Below are 17,337 nucleotides of genomic sequence, written 5' to 3' on the forward strand. Positions count from 1 at the left end.
AGTCTAAAAGGGGGAGACAGAGAACAAAACCAAACATACTAACAAAATAAAATAAATAGAATAGATATGTACAAATAAAATAAATAAATAAATAGAGTAATAAATATGTACAAACATATATACATATATACAGGTGCTGTGGGGAAGGGAAGGAGGTAAGATGGGGGGATGGAGAGGGGGACGAGGGGGAGAGGAAGGAAGGGGCTCAGTCTGGGAAGGCCTCCTGGAGGAGGTGAGCTCTCAGCAGGGCCTTGAAGGGAGGAAGAGAGCTAGGTTGGCGGATGGGCAGAGGGAGGGCATTAAAGGTGTAGGCAGATATTAAACTAAATTCTGGGTAAGTGTACATAAGTGTTGTGAGGCTGAGGTGGGGTGAATATCAAGTGCTTAAATAGTACAGATCCGAATGCACAGGCAACACAGACTGGAGAGGGAGAGGTTTTGGAGGGGAATTGGGGAGTTCAGTTTGGGACATGTTGAGCTTGAGGTGTCAGTGGGACATCTATATGAAGATAAGAGGAAATGCAATATTGCAGGGAGGGAGAGTCATCTGAATAGAGGTGATAGTTGAAATTGTGAGAACGGATGAGCTGCCCGAGGGACTGAGAAGATTGAGGAGTCTTCCGGTCGCCCCACTGGTAGTGGAGAAGGCCTTTTGGAGGAGATGTGATTTTAATGAGGCTTTGAAGGTGGGGAGAGTGGTGGTCTGCCCAATAAGAAGGGGGAGGGAGTTCAGGCCAGAGGGAGATGTGGTTAAGGGGTCAGGGTGAGAGAGACGAGACTGAAATACAGTGAGTAAGTTAGTATTCAAGGAGTAAAGGGTGTGGAATGAATAGTGATTGGAAATCAGTGAGGTGAAGTGGAAGGGGACAAGGTGGTTGAGTGCCTTAAAACTGATGGTAAGGAGTTTCTGTTCGATGTGGAGGTAGATGGGCCACCACTGGGGGTTCTTGAGTAAAGGGGAAGATGAGGAACTAAAAGGTTTTTTATAGAAAAGCGATCTGGGCAAGAGAGTGAAGTAAGGACTGGAATGGGGAGAGGCCAAGAGCGAGAAGCAGCGTGGCTCAGTGGAAAGAGCCCGGGCTTTGGAGTCAGAGGTCAGGGGTTCAAATCCAGGCCCTGCCAATTGTCAGCTGTGTGACTTTGGGCAAGTCACTTCATTCATTCATTCAATTCCTTCAATCGTATTTATTGAGCGCTTACTGTGTGCAGAGCACTGTACTAAGCGCTTGGGAAGTACAGGTTGGCAACATATAGAGACGGTCCCTACCCAACAGTGGGCTCACAGTCTAGAAGGGGGAGACAGAGAACAAACCCAAACATATTAACAAAATAAAATAAATAAAATAAATATGTACAAATAAAATAAATAAATAAATAGAGTAATAAATACGTGCTAACATATATACATATATACAGGTGCTGTGGGGAGGAGAAGGAGGTAAGGCGGGGGGATGAAGGGGGAAGGAGGGGAAGAGGAAGGAGGGGGCTCAGTCTGGGAAGGCCTCCTGGAGGAGGTGAGCTCTCACTTCTCTGGGCCTCAGTTCCCTCATCTGTAAAATGGGTATGAAGACTGTGAGCCCCCCGTGGGACAACCTGATCTCCTTGTAACCTCCCCAGCGCTTAGAACAGTGCTTTGCACATAGTGAGCACTTAATAAATGCCATCATTATTATTATTATAAGAGGCAGGGAGGTCGGCGAGGAGGCTGATGCAGTAGTCAAAGTGGGATAGGATAAGTGCTTGGATCAGCAAAGTAGTAGTTGGGATGGAGAGGAAAGGGTGGATTTTAGCAATTTTGCCAAGGTAGAGCCGCCAGGATTTGGTGACAGATTGAATGTGTGGATTTTTTTTTTAATGGCATTTATTAAGCGCTTACTATGTGCAGAGCACTGTTCTAAGCACTGAGCACTGTTCTAAGATGAATTGAGGATAATGCCAAGGTTATGACCCTTTGTTCTTCACCCTTCCCAGCCCCACAGCACTTATGTACATATCTGTATTTTATCTATGTTAATGTCTGTCTTCCCCACTAGACTGGTGAGTTCCTTGTGATCAGGGAAAGTGTCTGTTTTTTGTTGTATTGTACTCTCCCAAGTGCTTAGTATAGTACTCTGCTTACAGTAAGCGCTCTATAAATACAATTGAATGAATAAATGAAGGAAGGAAGCAAGAAGAGTGGTGTTGTCTACAGGGATGGGAAAGGCAGAAGGGAGGACAATCAGGAAACTTTCAAATAGAGCCTTATTCTCTCTCATTTTTCTCAAGGCAGCACTTTAAATCATTTTCCTGCAAGCCAATTCTGCTTAGTGCAGTGCCTGGCACACAGTAAGTGCTTAACCAATACCACAGTCATTATTATTATTTTGTAATGATGCCCTTTCCCTGTGGACAGCAATTCTCTCCTTAATCTGTTTGGTTTTTCTTCCACAGCATACCTTGGCAACACGCTCTTCTGTTTTTTTAGGTCAGTTTTCAGTTGGACCAAAAGGGGAGAGAGGACTTCCAGGGCCTCCGGGAAGGTGTCTATGCAGAACCCCCGTGAATATGAATAATCCACCATACGAGGGACCTGTGTACGGACAGAACTACCCCAGAGTACCTGTGGTAAGTCTGCTTTTCATCAAATACCTACATGAGAAGGTGATTGTCCTCTAGCCACCTCTAAATGGTGATCCTTCCGCTGCTTGTTTTGCTTTTTTGTGAAAGAGTCTTTGAAATGATCAAACGACCGGGTGCTGCGTGCCCTGCGCACGGTACCAAGTGCCTGGGAGAATTCTCTAATATTAGGAGACATGATCCCTGCCTTCAAGGAGCTTACAGTCTAGCAGGGAAGACAGATACTAAAACAAATTACAGGTAGGAAGAAGCAATAGAGTGCTAGGGGATAGTTGGGAAGTGTCCAAGGTCAGGCAAAAGTGCCGAAGGGGCATCCCGGCTCCGCCACATGTCTGCTGTGTGACCTTGGGCAAGTCACTTAACTTCTCTGAGCCTCAGTTACCTCATCTGTAAAAATGGGGATTAAGACTGTGAACCCCACGTGGGACAACCTGATCACTTTGTATCCCCCCAGCGCTTAGAACAGTGCTTTGCACATAGTAAGCGCTTAACAAATGCCAACATTATTATTATATTTAGGGGCAGGCTATAAAGTGGGGAAATGGGAGATTATTATTCAGGGAAGGCATCAATCAATCAATGATATTTATTGAGCACTTACTATATGCAGAGCGCTTTGCAACGCGCTTGGGAGACTGTGGTACAACAGAGTTGGTAGACACGTTCCCAGCCCACAAAGAGCTTACAGTCTAGAGGGAGAGAGAGACATTAATATAAATAAATAAGCTACAGATCTGTACATATGGGCTGTGGGACTGAGGTGGGTGTCTATTAAGTGCTCAATGAATACAGGGAAGCAGCGTGGCTCAGTGGAAAGAGCCCGGGCTTTGGAGTCAGAGGTCATGGGTTCAAATCCCGATTCTGCCACTTGTCGGCTGTGTGACTTTGGGCAAGTCACTTCGCTTCTCTGCGCCTCAGTTCCCTCATCTGTAAAATGGGAATTAAGACTGTGAGCCCCCTGTGGGACAACCTGCTTACCTTGTATCCTCCCCAGAGCTTAGAACAGTGCTTTGCACATAGTAGGCGCTTAATAAATGCCATCATCATTATTATTATTATTATTACAGATCTAAGTGCATATATGATGCAGAAGGGAGAGTGAGTAGGGAAAAATAGGGCCCAATCAGGGAAGGCTTCTTGGGGGAGATTTTAATACGGCTTTGAAGGTGGAACGTGTGTGTCTGCCGGATCAATCAATCAATCGTATTTGAGCGCTTACTGTGTGCAGAGCACTGTACTAAGCGCTTGGGAAGTACAAGTTGGCAATGTATAGAGACAGTCCCTACCCAACAGTGGGCTCACAGTCTAAAAGGGGGAGACAGAGAACAAAACCAAACATACTAACAAAATAAAATAAATAGAATAGATATGTACGGGTAAAATAAATAAATAAATAGAGTAATAAATATGTACAAACATATATACATATATACAGGTGCTGTGGGGCAGGGAAGGAGGTAAGATGGGGGGATAGAGAGGGGGATGAGGGGGAGAGGAAGGAAGGGGCTCAGTCTGGGAAGGCCTCCTGGAGGAGGTGAGCTCTCAGTAGGGCCTTGAAGGGAAGAAGATGCGATGAGGGAGCATGTGAGGAAGAGATCGGGGACAGGAGAGATATGAGTGAGGCACTGTGAGTAGGTCGGCTTGAGAGGAATTAAGTGTGCAAGATGGATTGTAGTGAAAGAGCGAGGATAAAGAAGGTAAGCTGATTGAGTGCCTAAAAGCCGATGGTCAGGAGTTTCTGTCTGCCTATTGCTTTGTGCATCAATCATTAGAGCTTTTGGCAGGGTGGGGAAATGTGTGCAGGGTGATGTTTTAGAAAAATGATCCGTACATCAGAGTGAAATATCCACTGGAGAAGGGAGAGAGTACCGGCAGGGAAATCAGCGAAAAGGCTGATGCAGTAATAATGATAGTATTTGGTAAGCGCTTACTATGTGCCAAGCACTGTACTAAGCGCTGGAGCACTGTTCTGAGCGCTGGAAGCATGTCAGGATGTGACAGGCATTGACCAGGGTAGAAGCAGTGTGAATGGAAGCTCTAAACTGTAAGCTCCTTATGGGCAGGGAACGACTTAACACCTGTCCACATATTTTGTTTTGTTGTATGTCTCCCCCTTCTAGACTGTGAGCCCTTTGTTAGGTAGGGACCGTCTCTATACGTTGCCGACTTGTACTTCCCAAGCACTTAGTACTAAATCTGCTCAATTCTTCTCTCCAATATTTCCAGATTCCAGTTAATTAATCCGCAGTAAGCACTCAATATATACAATGAATGAATGAATGAATGTCTGCTAATTCTGTTGCGTCATACTCTCCCAAGCGCTTAGTACAGGGCTCTACATATAGTCAGCTCTCAATAATTACCACTGATGGATTGATTAATTGGAAAAGGGGTCAGTCAGTCAATTGTATTTATTGAGCGCTTTCTGTGGATTAATTAACTGGAATCTGGAAATATTGGAGAGAAGAATTGAGCAGATTTAGTGACAGACTGAATATGGGAATTGAAAGAGAGGGATGAGTCCCAGATAATGGGACAAGGCCCTACTGAGAGCTCACCTCCTCCAGGAGGCCTTCCCAGACTGAGCCCCTTCCTTCCTCTCCCCCTCGTCCCCCTCTCCATCCCCCCCATCTTGCCTCCTCCCCTTCCCCACAGCACCTGTATATATGATTGTACATATTTATTACTCTATTTATTTAACTTGTACATATCTATTCTATTTATTTTATTTTGTTAGTATGTTTGGTTTTGTTCTCTGTCTCCCCCTTTTAGCCTGTGAGCCCACTGTTGGGTAGGGACTGTCTCTATATGTTGCCAATTTGTACTTCCCAAGCGCTTAGTCCAGTGCTCTGCACATAGTAAGCGCTCAATAAATACGATTGATGATGATGATAATGCCAAGGTACTAACTTTTAGAGGTGGGAAGGATGGTAGTGGTGTTGTCAGGTGTGATAGGAAAGTTTGGTGGGGCAGAGGATTTGGAGGGGAATTGGGGAGTTCAGTTTGGGACATGTTGAGCTTGAGGTGTCAGTGGGACATCTATATGAAGATAAGAGGAAATGCAATATTGCAGGGAGGGAGAGTCATCTGAATAGAGGTGATAGTTGAAATTGTGAGAACGGATGAGCTGCCCGAGGGACTGAGAAGATTGAGAAGTCTTCCGGTCGCCCCACTGTTAGTGGGAGGCAGAGGAGGAGCCGGCTAAGAGACGGAGAAGGATCATCCAGAGAGGAAGGGGGAGACCCTGGAGAGAACTGTCAGAAAAACCAAGGTTAAATAGTGTTTCCAGTAGAAGGAAGTGATCTAGTGTCAGAGGCAGTTGAGAGGCCAAAGGAATAGTATAGCAGAGCAGATTAAAAATTAGCCCTTTTGCAACATTTAATGGAATGCTTTTTAGATAGGATTTGATATTTTTAATCATTTTTAAATTAAAAAAAACCCCTAAAAGTAGGTATCCATAATTACCTCAGTTAGGATTTTGTTTTCTCATATTCTTCTAAACCTTCACCACCAAGCTGGCCTTGGAGGGTGCGGTGGTTTATCATTCATTGCCATATGGAGATATTTCTGAATTTCTGCTTTGGAGGCACAGCTGAGGTGGGGAATAGGAGCATGTTGCTGTCGGGAGTGGGAATCACTGTCCCTGCGCCCTTAATATGGCAAATGAGATGTGGATTGGTGGTACATTACTCGGCATGGCTGTGTGTGGAACAGTGTTTTAGGCTGGAGGCTCAGTGAATCAGTCAGAGCCTCAGCCATTCGGGAGTTGTAGATCAGATTCCTGTGGAAGCAGCCGTAACCCTTTTGAGATTACTACAGGAATTGATCAATCAATCAATCGATAGTATTTATTGAGCGCTTACTGTGTGCAGAGCACTGTACTAAGCGCTTGGGAAGTACAAGTTGGCAACATATAGAGACAGTCCCTACCCAACAGTGGGCTCACAGTCTAAAAGGGGGAGAATTGATTTATTGAATTGAATCAGTTGAATTTATTGATGGTCATAGAATTGATCATCATCATCAATCGTATTTATTGAGTGCTTACTGTGTGCAGAGCACTGTACTAAGCGCTTGGGAAGTACAAGTTGGCAACATATAGAGAGTCCCTACCCAACAATGGGCTCACAGTCTAAAAGGGAGAGAATTGATTTATTGGATTGAATCAGTTGAATTTATTAATGGTCATAGAATTGATCTATGACCATCACTTGTTTCAGTAGAACACCTTTTCGGCAGCTCTGCCTGGCCCCCTTATGGTAATTTCCTCCAATCTCTAAGCTGAAAGAGGCAGCCTCAGAATCATTCATTCATTCAGTCATATTTACTGAGCACTTACTGTGTGCAGAACACTGTACTAAGCGCGTGGAAAGTACAATACGGCAATAGAGAGAGACAATTCCTGCCTACAATGGACTCACAGTCTACAGCCGGTGGGGTGGGGGGGAGACATTAGTACAAGTAAAGAGAAGCAGCGTGGCTCAGTGGAAAGAGCCCGGGCTTTGGAGTCAGAGGTCATGGGTTCGAATCCCGACTCCACCACATGTCTGCTGTGTGACCTTGGGCAAGTCACTTAACTTCTCGGAGCCTCAGCTACCTCATCTGTAAAATGGGGATTAAGACTGTGAGCCCTGTGTGGGACAACCTGATCACCTTGTATTCCCCCAGCGCTTAGAACGGTGCTTTGCACGTAGTAAGTGCTTAACAAATGCCATCATTAATTAAGTAAGTAAACAGGCATCAGTATAAATAAATAGAATTATAGATATATACATATATACATAGGTGCTGTGGGAAGGGGGGGAAGAGCCAAGGGAGGAAGTCGGGGTGACATGGAAGGGAGTGGGAGCTGAGGAAGAGTGGGGCTTAGTCTGGGAAGGCCTCTTGGAGGAGGTGCGCCTTCAGTAGGGCTTTGAAGGCGGAGAGAGTGATTGTCTGGCAGATTTGAGGAGGGAGGGCATTCCAGGCCAGAAGAGGTAGGATATGACCTGGGGGTGGGCGGAAAGACAGGCGAGATCGAGGCACAGTGAGAAGTTTAGCACCAGAGGAGCGGAGTGTGTGGGCTGGGATGCGGAAGGAGAGAAGGGAGGTGAGGAAGGAGGGGGCAAGGTGATGGACAGCTTTTTAAGGCCTACTTGTCTGACTGTGGACTCCTTAGCCACTACTTCCTCTGGACAGTACTGTTTAGTAGTCTCTCTCTCTCTTATTTTTTTCTAATGGTATTTGTTAAGCACTTACTAGCTTATATTTGTTAAGCACTTACTATGTGCCGGGCATTGTACTAAGCAATCATATTTATTGAGTGCTTACTGTGTGTAAATCACTGTACTAAGCGCTTGGGAGAGTGCAGTGCAACAGAGTTGGAAGACACATTCCCTGCCCACAATGGTTTCACAGTCTAGACGGGGACAAGCGCAAAGCACTTTTTTAAAAAAATGGTGTTTGTTAAGCACTTACTAGGTGCAGGCACTGTACTAATCACTGGGGTAGATTCAAAGTAATCCAGGGCTCACAGTCTTAATTCCGATTTTACAGATGATATGTCTGAGGCCCAGAGGAGTTAAGTGACTTGCCCGAGGTCACCCATCATCATCATCATCATCAATCGTATTTATTGAGCGCTTACTGTGTGCAGAGCACTGTACTAAGCACTTGGAAAGTACAAGTTGGCAACATATAGAGACAGTCCCTACCCAACAGTGGGCTCACAGTCTAAAAGACCAGCAAACTAGTGGCAGAGGCAGGATTAGAACTCAGGTCCTTTGACGCCCCCCAGGCCTGTGCTCTTTCCACTAGCCCACGCTGCTTCTAGGAGCTTGAGTTTAATCTTTTACTCTGGTGTATCTGCTGAATTTCAAAGTCACCTTTCCAAGCCATGGCGTCTCATAGTAGCCACTGGGGCCCACCAGGCTGCAGTTTCCGCCTCAGTCAGTCAATCAGTAATAGTATTCATTAAATGCTTACTCTGTACAGAATATGGTACTGAACATTTGGGAGAATACCATAGGAGGAAAAAAGACAATCCCTGCCCTCGGGAAGCATACATCTAATGAGGGAGATATGGAACATGTTCATTTAGAAATAGGAGAAAGCTAATGGAGAGATAGGAAAGTGAATAAATAAAGGTGGCCTAGAGAAATTGCCAATAGTAATGCTTCTTCTCTATTTCAGTAAGAGAGCTCTGTCCCTTGTGGTCCACACTAATTTCGATTCCCCCTGCTTGGTTTCTCCTTTAGTCAGGCCTCTCTTGGCCGGTCCCCTTCATTCTCACGCGACTTTTGGCGCAGAACTACGTAAAGTGACGACTCTCCCTCGAAGGTGGCCCGGAGCCATCTTAGCTTGACATAAGCCCTTCCCTTACGTATCTCCTTTACTCTGGACAGATTTTTGTGGTGAATAATCAGGAGGAGCTGGAGCGGCTGAACACCCAGAACGCGTTAGCCTTCCGAAAAGACCAGAGGTCTCTGTACTTCAAGGATAGTGTTGGCTGGCTCCCAATCCAGGTAATCCAAGGCCCCAGTCTCAGAAGCCGTCCTCCTGCGTGGAGAGAGGGGGGCCCTTTTGGCACTAACGTGGCTGGCTCAGTGGAAGAGATTGGTAGGAGTGAGGGGAAAGTGGGCAGGGTGGTTGGGTGAGAAGATGGCAGAGAAAATAGCCCAAACTTCACTCAGGTTTAGAGGTTTTCTGCATGTCCCGTGCCTCCCTCTTCCCCTACCACAAAAAAAAAAAGACTTTAGAGCTGAGATTCCTCATGAGTCCAGGGTGCCTGTGCTGTAAGGAGAGCTGCCAGTCCCCATGTCCCGAACAGCCACAACATCTCCTGATGCCCAAACTGTGGGCTACCTTTCCGAGGTCCAAGGGAGGGCATCAGTTGATCCTCTGGCTTGAAACCAACATAATTTCCCCCCTGCTACCCACCCAGAATCATGCTTGCCCATGTCCTCCCCACCAACCTGCCTCGTTAGTCTTTGGACGAACACTTAGGGATCCAGATGACCTGTGTTTACCCTAGAAATAAAGACTCTGAATAGAAGGAAGATTAGGTGGGCAGGGAACATGCCTCTCAACTGTTATATTGCACTCTCCCAAGTGCTTAGTCCAGTGCTCTTTACACAGTAAGCACTCAATAATATGATTGATTGATTGATTAAAGGCTTGCAACCAAAAGAGCCTCTTTTCTTGTCCCTCAGTAGAACCCACATGCTGTTGCCCTTCAAATCACATCGCACATTTACAATAATAATAATAATTGTGATATGTGACTGTGAGCCCACTGTTGAGTGGGGACTGTCTCTATATGTTGCCAACTTGTACTTCCCAAGCGCTTAGTACAGTGCTCTGCACACAGTAAGCGCTCAATAAATACGATTGATGATGATGATGATATGTGTTAAGTGCTTACTATGTGCTGTTCTAATTGCTGAGGTAAATACAAGGTAATCAGGTTGAACACGGTCCCTGTCCCACATAAAGCTCACAGCCTTAATCCCCATTTTACAGATGAGGTAGCTGAGGCACAGAGAAGCGAAGTGACTTGTCCAAGGTAATTACAAGGCCACCTGAGCCATCTTACTTGTACCGAGACTCCTCCTCCACAGGGTCTTTATGTCCAAGCAATGTGCAGCTCATTATTGTTCACGGGGATGTGTATCGTCCCATCCTGGTAATTGTTGTGTGTTTGTTTGGATAGCTTACCCCTTTCTATCCTGTGGATTACCCTGTAGACGTTGGCAGCACTTGTGGCGATGGGATCATCCAGGCTGGGGAAGAGTGTGATGACGGCAACAGCATTGTGGCCGATGACTGTATAAGTAAGTAAGATGTTTTGCCCCGAGGTGTCTAACCTGGCTTGAAAAGGCTTTAGATGTCCTGGAGGCTGGGTGACCCAAGTGCCCGTCGAAGAGTGCTTGGAATTATGAAATGGAGGCAGTGGGGTGGAAAGGGAAAACTTGGAGATGCAGGGGAGTCAGAGAACAAGGCGGTAGGGAGAGGGATTATTTTATTTTGTTAGTATGTTTGGTTTTGTCTCCCTCTTTTAGACTGTGAGTCCACTGTTGGGTAGGGACTGTCTCTATATGTTGCCAATTTGTACTTCCCAAGCGCTTAGTACAGTGATCTGCACACAGTAAGCGCTCAATAAGTACGAGTGATGATGATGATGATAATTAGAGGCAGGGATTGGAGAGAAGATGACATGATCACTGGGCCAGGGGTGGCAGAAGGTCAGGGAGAGAGTTGGCTTTCTCCCTGGCCTCCAAATCCCATGGAACTGGTCCTCTCCTGCAACCACCACTTGAACCAAGCTTCTCCCGCTCCCTCTCCCCGGTCCCTCCTACCCTGCCTTCACATCGCTGTTATCGGCGTGATTAGTAGGTATGACTTAACCCCAGTTGTATGCTGCAAAGCTCGAGGGCCTGTTTGAAAGAAGGGTGTCGGCAACAGTGAACCCAGAGCAGAGCAGCACCTTCTACCAAAGGGAAAGCCCTGCCACAAACCTAACTTAGCTGTTTAACATAGGCGGGGAGGCCGCCGTACTTAGTGAGCATGGGGAGAATTTTAGAAAGTCATTCTCCACCTTGAACTCCGTTTCAGAGGTAGCGCCCACAGAGACACATCGGTGATTTCATCTGTCAAAGGTACCGACGATGATTTGTGTGCAGGGTTCTTCTAGCCTACTTGGGACCATTTTCACTGCGTCATCTGACACTCCCAGCCTGGAGAACCCCAGGCAGGACCAGTTTTTCCAAAGCCATCATAGCCTAAATGACTGTCCTGCCCTTCTCCATCTCCCTTGGCTAATTTCTGTGCAGTGGAAGGAAGAATTGTGAGCTGGCAAAGAGAAAAACTGAGTCTGACAACACCGTTTGTCCAGCCAGGTTTTCTCCCTCCATTCCCTTTGCCAGAATCTCCTGTAATATTTCTCTTTTCACGATCTCTCCCTAGGATGTCACCGGGCTTACTGTGGGGACGGCTTCCGACACGAAGGAGTGGAAGAGTGCGACGGAATGGACTTTGGTTACCTGACTTGTGAAACATACCTCCCCGGGTAGGGACATACTTGATGTCTTGTCTTTGGAATTCAGAGAAACGTGCCAAGAAAGCTCCTTTTTAATACCTGGGTCTTGGGTCTCTTCACACAGTGGCCTTTAAAAGTGTCGGTGAAGGGTAAACACGGGGCTAAATTCAGTACTGAACAATTGAGTACATTTTTTTTAATATTATGTGCTCGCATATGTGAAGGTACAAACAGGTAGCTAATTCACTTATCCCCGGTGATTGATGGAAGAGAAAGGATAGAAAGAGCAAGGATAAACAAAATCCCCTGATGATCCAAAACCTTTAGATGGTAATTTCAGCCTTCTCTCCCTCCAGACCCTTTAACAGAGCAGCTCAGAGTTAGCAAAATGAACTAATGAGTGCTTCGCTTCCCCTACCCCTCCACCACCGCCCCTACTTTCCTTCTGGTAGAGGTGCTAGCGAGAAACGAAAAAGACCAAAGACGAGGGCCAAGAGGCAGAGGAAGAAGACAGCAGGGAGCCGGGATAACCCGCAAATTCAAGAATCTGACCTTGACCACTCAACAAATTATTATCTGTCTCTGTCTTTCTGTCATCCGCATCAATAGTGCTCCCTTCTTGCCCACAGGCCAGGGTGTCTGAGACCTAGATACTATTAAAATTTAGCCCCATCCGTATACATTTTGCTGAGGAGGGAGTGAAAAGTATCGCTCCCCTCTTCTGTGCCTGAGCTCAACCCCAGCCAACACGGCAGCAGGCAGAGTGGAGAGGAGTTACCCTCGTGCAGACAATTTTCTCTAAACTGGCAGTTCAGCTTTCATGAAACTGAAACTGTTACCCCTCTATAGCAGCCTGCTGCCAGAGATGTGGAAGATCCCTGACATTTTCCCCTCCGTTCAGGAGGGCAGAAGAAGAGGGAGGGCCAAACGAGCTCCTTTCTAGGCCCTAAGAAGAGAAACTCTCCAGCGATCTGCCTTTCTGGCTTCAGCGCTTAGAACAGTGCTTTGAACATAGTACATAGTTGGCATAGTTGTTGCCAACTTGTACTTCCCAAGCGCTTAGTACAGTGCTCTGCACACAGTAAACGCTCAATAAATACGATTGATTGATAGTAAGCACTTAATAAATGCCATCATTTTTAGAGACTGTGATGCCGGAACCAGCCATGAGCCCAGTTGCCCCGCAATAATCGCAATAATAATAATAGTATTTGTTAAATGTGTTTACCATGTGGCCGGCGCTGTTCTAAGAGCTGGGGTAGATTCATTCATTCATTCAGTCGTATTTATTGAGCGCTCACTGTGTGCAGAGCACTGTACTAAGCGCTTGGGAAGGACGAGCGGCAACATACAAAGTTATCAGGTTGGACACAGTCGCTGGCCTGCATGGGTTCACAATCTAGGTGGGAAGAAGTAGGATTTAATCCCCATTTTGCAGATCAGGAAACTGAGGCACCAAGAAATGAAGTGACTTCCACCTCTCTACTTGTTTTTCTTTGCTTTGTTGTCTGTCTCTCCTGCTTCTAGACTGTGAGCCTCTTGCTAGAAAGGGATTGTCTGTATTGGTTGCCGAATTGTACTTTCCAAGGGCTTAGTTCCGTGCTCTGGACACAGTAAGGACTCAATAAATATGATTGAATGAATGAATAAGCCTCACACAGCAAACAAGTGGCAGAGCTGGGATTAGATTTCAGGTCATCATCATCATCATCAATCGTATTTATTGAGCGCTTACTATGTGCAGAGCACTGTACTGAGCGCTTGGGAAGTACAAATTGGCAACATATAGAGACAGTCCCTACCCAACAGTGGGCTCACAGTCTAAAAGGGGGAGACAGAGAACAAAACCAAACATACTAACAAAATAAAATAAATAGAATAGCTACGCACAAGTAAAATAAATAAATAAATAAATAAATAGAGTAATAAATATGTACAAACATATATACAACTCCCTCCCAGGCCCACTAGGCCATGCTGCTTCTCCTTCCTACCAAAGGAGATGGAAAGACTCTGGAGATGCTCCAGACTCTCAGCTCGTTCATCAATCGTATTTATTGAGCGCTTACTATGTGCAGAGCACTGTACTAAGCGCTTAGTATGTTATGTAAGTTATGGGCAGGGGATGTGTCTGCTAACTCAGTTGTACTGTACTCTCCCAAGTGCTTAGTACAGTGCTCTGTACAAAGTAAGTGCTCAGTAAATATCACCGGTAGCTTGATTGACTGATTGCTCTCCTGGTTCCAGCCAGGGCCCCCCGCACCCTCAAAGAAGGGAGCAGACTCTGAACCCTGGCTATAGCTGCGTATATTCCAAAAGAGTTCAATAAAACATTTTGCCTTAAATGAAACAAAAAGCCAGTCCTTTTACCATAGTAATTCCTCACTTTAGCTCTCCTTTTTCCGTATTCCTCCAACACAAACTGGCAGAAAAAACATCATCATCATCATCATCATCAATCGTATTTATTGAGCGCTTACTATGTGCAGAGCACTGTACTAAGCGCTTGGGAAGTACAAATTGGCAACATCTAGAGACAGTCCCTACCCAACAGTGGGCTCACAGTCTAAAAGGGGGAGACAGAGAACAAAACCAAACATACTAACAAAATAAAATAAATAGAATAGATATGTACAAGTAAAATAAATAGAGTAATAAATATGTACCAACATATATACATATATACAGGTGCTGTGGGGAAGGGAAGGAGGTAAGATGGGGGGGATGGAGAGGGGGACGAGGGGGAGAGGAAGGAAGGGGCTCAGTCTGGGAAGGCCTCCTGGAGGAGGTGAGCTCTCAGTAGGGCCTTGGCTTAAGCTCCAAGGCAGGAAATCTAGATTCCCTTCCTGTTTCGGCCACTGCCGCACTTTGACCATGGACAAGTCTCTGTGTTTCTCAAAGGGGAATAAATACAGAATAACAGCGTGGCTCGGTGGAAAGAGCCCGGGCTTTGGAGGCAGAGGTCGTGGGTTCGAATCCCAGCTCTGCCACATGTCTGCTGTGTGACCTTGGGCAAGTCACTTAACTTCTCTGAGCTTCAGTTCCCTCATCTGTAAAATGGGGATTAAGACTGTGAGCCCCACGTGGGACAACTTGATCACCTTGTATCCCCCCATGCACTTAGAGCAGTGCTTTGCACATAGTAAGTGCTTAACAAATGCCATTATTATTATTATTATTAATAAAACTGTGTCCACATCGTCATGGATGGTGGGGCAGCTGCAAGTGATATTTGTGGAGGTTAGGGGGAGAGGTGCAGTTTGTTAGTGACTGAAACCCATGAACAACTTTGGATTTGGGAGATCGGTAGGGAGATGGTTTAGAGGACTTTCCCGGGGGTCCTGTGGCACTGAGTTATTCTTGCCTCCCTGATGAATCCTCTCCACAGCTCGTAGACAAAGCCGGGGCCGCCACCAAGACTAGCCACTACTGATATTTGAAGGAGCAGCTGATGTTGGGGAGGAAAGAAGTTCCATTTTGTGAATGCAAGTCAGGCTGTCAGATCTGATGGGAAAATATTTCATGTACAAAACCAGGCTCTCTCTTTAATTTGGCAAAGCTGCCCCTCGCATTATCTGCTGATCGGCAACTGGCCTCATCCGTCCAGGGCAAGTGTCTTTCTTCCGTAATCAGCATTTCTCTTCCTACAGCTTCACCTCCCGTCCTGTCAGGTATCATTACTATGGAACGGGCAACAGTGTATCTGGAAATGAAATTAGCGTTTGAGTCCTCCAGAGTTCATGGAAGAAATGGTGTGCTAATTGACAAGAATAAGGAATCTGAAAGAGATTTTGAGAAACGGGGGGGGCCGCTTTCAGGGACTGGACTGGAATTCATTGCAGCAGAGAACCCAGGAGGGCAGTATGGAAAGAAGGGGCAAATTAACTCAGCTTGGAATATCTCTTACGGTCAACTTTGAATTTTGGGTGCTAGTAATAATGATAACAATAACGACAATGGCATTTATTAAGCGCTTACTATGTGCAAAGCACTGTTCTAAGCGCTGGGGAGGTTACAAGGTGATCAGGTTGTCCCATGGGGGGGCTTACAGTCTTAATCCCCATTTTACAGATGAGGTAACTGAGGCACAGAGAAGAGACTTGCCCGAAGTCACAGAGCTGACAATTGGCGGAGCTGGTGATGAGTAGTAGTAGTTTATTTATTTATTTACTTATTTTACTTGTACATATCTATTCTGTTTATTTTATTTTGTTAGTATGTTTGGTTTTGTTCTCTGTCTCCCCCTTTTAGACTGTGAGCCCACTGTTGGGTAGGGACTGTCTCTAGATGTTGCCAATTTGGACTTCCCAAGCGCTTAGTACAGTGCTCTGCACATAGTAAGCGCTCAATAAATACGATTGATGATGATGATGATCATCATCATCTATCGTATTTATTGAGCGCTTACTACAGATGGTGATAGTAGTAGTAGTAGTGATGAGAAGCAGCGACTCCAGTATGAAACAAAACAGGGAAGAGGCTCCAGTCAGGGCAGGAAAGGATGAGGCCCTGGCTCAGTGAAACCTAGGAAAAGAACAGCTGTTGGGGTGTGGGGATGATACCAGGAGAGGATGCAGGGAATGCCGGGAATGAGCATTTAAAGTCTTGCTGTGGGTAACCCAAAATGGGGCACTCGCTGGCAGATAATTGGGACTTGATGTCGATCCCTTCCTGATCCACGCGCTCTCTTTTCTCAGGTCTTATGGAGAATTGCGATGCACTTTGTACTGCAACATCGATTCTACACCTTGTCGGTATTTCACATGAAGAGGCGGGAAGGGGGGGCGGCATCCCACGTAAAATGGACAGCAGCCGTTACACTGTCCCAAAACCAACTAGGACGGGTACAAGAATACCAACCCTCGGTGTGAAAATGAAAAAAAAAAAGGCATCTTGCTGCTGCTGGCTGTTCGAGATGTGTTTTGAATTAAGTCTGCCTGGAAGAAAACAGGACCACTGCATTCTGTCTGAACACAAGCTGTTGAGCAACATTTCACTCGCTTGCCTAAGGGGACTCCCCTGCATCACTACTGAAAAGCCAAACCGCTGGAAAACGAAAAAGGAACAAGACAATACCTCGACTTCGCACTGTTAGACCTAATCATAGACTCGGCAGAATTTTTTATTTGTTTTTCTTTTGTCTCTAGGCTCTCTCCAGATGACACCAAGTATATACTGGGAAAGGGGTGTTTCTGAAGGCTATCGCACTCTCCCTCAATTATACAGTGAACTTCCCAATGTTCTCCCCGCGTGAATTGTTGTTTCAGTAACTGATGCAGGGCCTAATTGCACTCATTGAAGGAGTATGAGTTTGGGAAGGGCAGATGGAAGCGGGGCAGGGAAAGAAACTTCCCCTCCTCTGCGTAAACCGTGAAGCTAGCGGCTTGGAAACGCTGCAGAGCCCTCCGTGGGGCCCGCAGTCGAAGATCTTTCCCGATTCGGCCGTGGGCTCTGCAGAAACCCTTTCCGCCGTGGCTCCCCTAACAGAGTCTGAACTGTGAGAGAAAGGTGAAGAACTAACCCACCTTACCAGCCTGGGAAGAAATGACTCTGTCCCTGGGAAGGAATGACGGTTGTAAATTTCTCACTCCCTCTTCAGGTTGCCCTGGCAAGAAGGCAAAATGGTAGCCTTTGGGATGTACAGCATTCTCTTGGAAAAATCTAGAACTCTGCCTATTTCCTATCGCTTCCCCTTCACCCCAGGC

At 46.1% G+C, this 17,337-nt stretch overlaps 1 protein-coding gene across 1 annotated transcript in view; it reads left to right on the forward strand.

Moving 5' to 3' along the window:
* The window catches only part of COLQ (collagen like tail subunit of asymmetric acetylcholinesterase), a 48,886-nt gene extending 31,887 nt beyond the window's left edge, over positions 1–16,999 (forward strand). The window contains exons 13-17 of the mRNA XM_038770250.1: positions 2,465–2,604; positions 9,000–9,119; positions 10,307–10,427; positions 11,560–11,662; positions 16,330–16,999. Coding sequence (XP_038626178.1) covers positions 2,465–2,604; positions 9,000–9,119; positions 10,307–10,427; positions 11,560–11,662; positions 16,330–16,399 — 554 coding nt within the window. The 3' untranslated portion in view covers positions 16,400–16,999. The remainder of the gene's footprint in view (positions 1–2,464; positions 2,605–8,999; positions 9,120–10,306; positions 10,428–11,559; positions 11,663–16,329) is intronic.
* The last annotated feature ends 338 nt before the right edge of the window (positions 17,000–17,337 follow it).

The sequence above is a fragment of the Tachyglossus aculeatus genome, chromosome 2, assembly GCF_015852505.1.
Source record: "Tachyglossus aculeatus isolate mTacAcu1 chromosome 2, mTacAcu1.pri, whole genome shotgun sequence".
Taxonomy (NCBI): domain Eukaryota; kingdom Metazoa; phylum Chordata; class Mammalia; order Monotremata; family Tachyglossidae; genus Tachyglossus; species Tachyglossus aculeatus.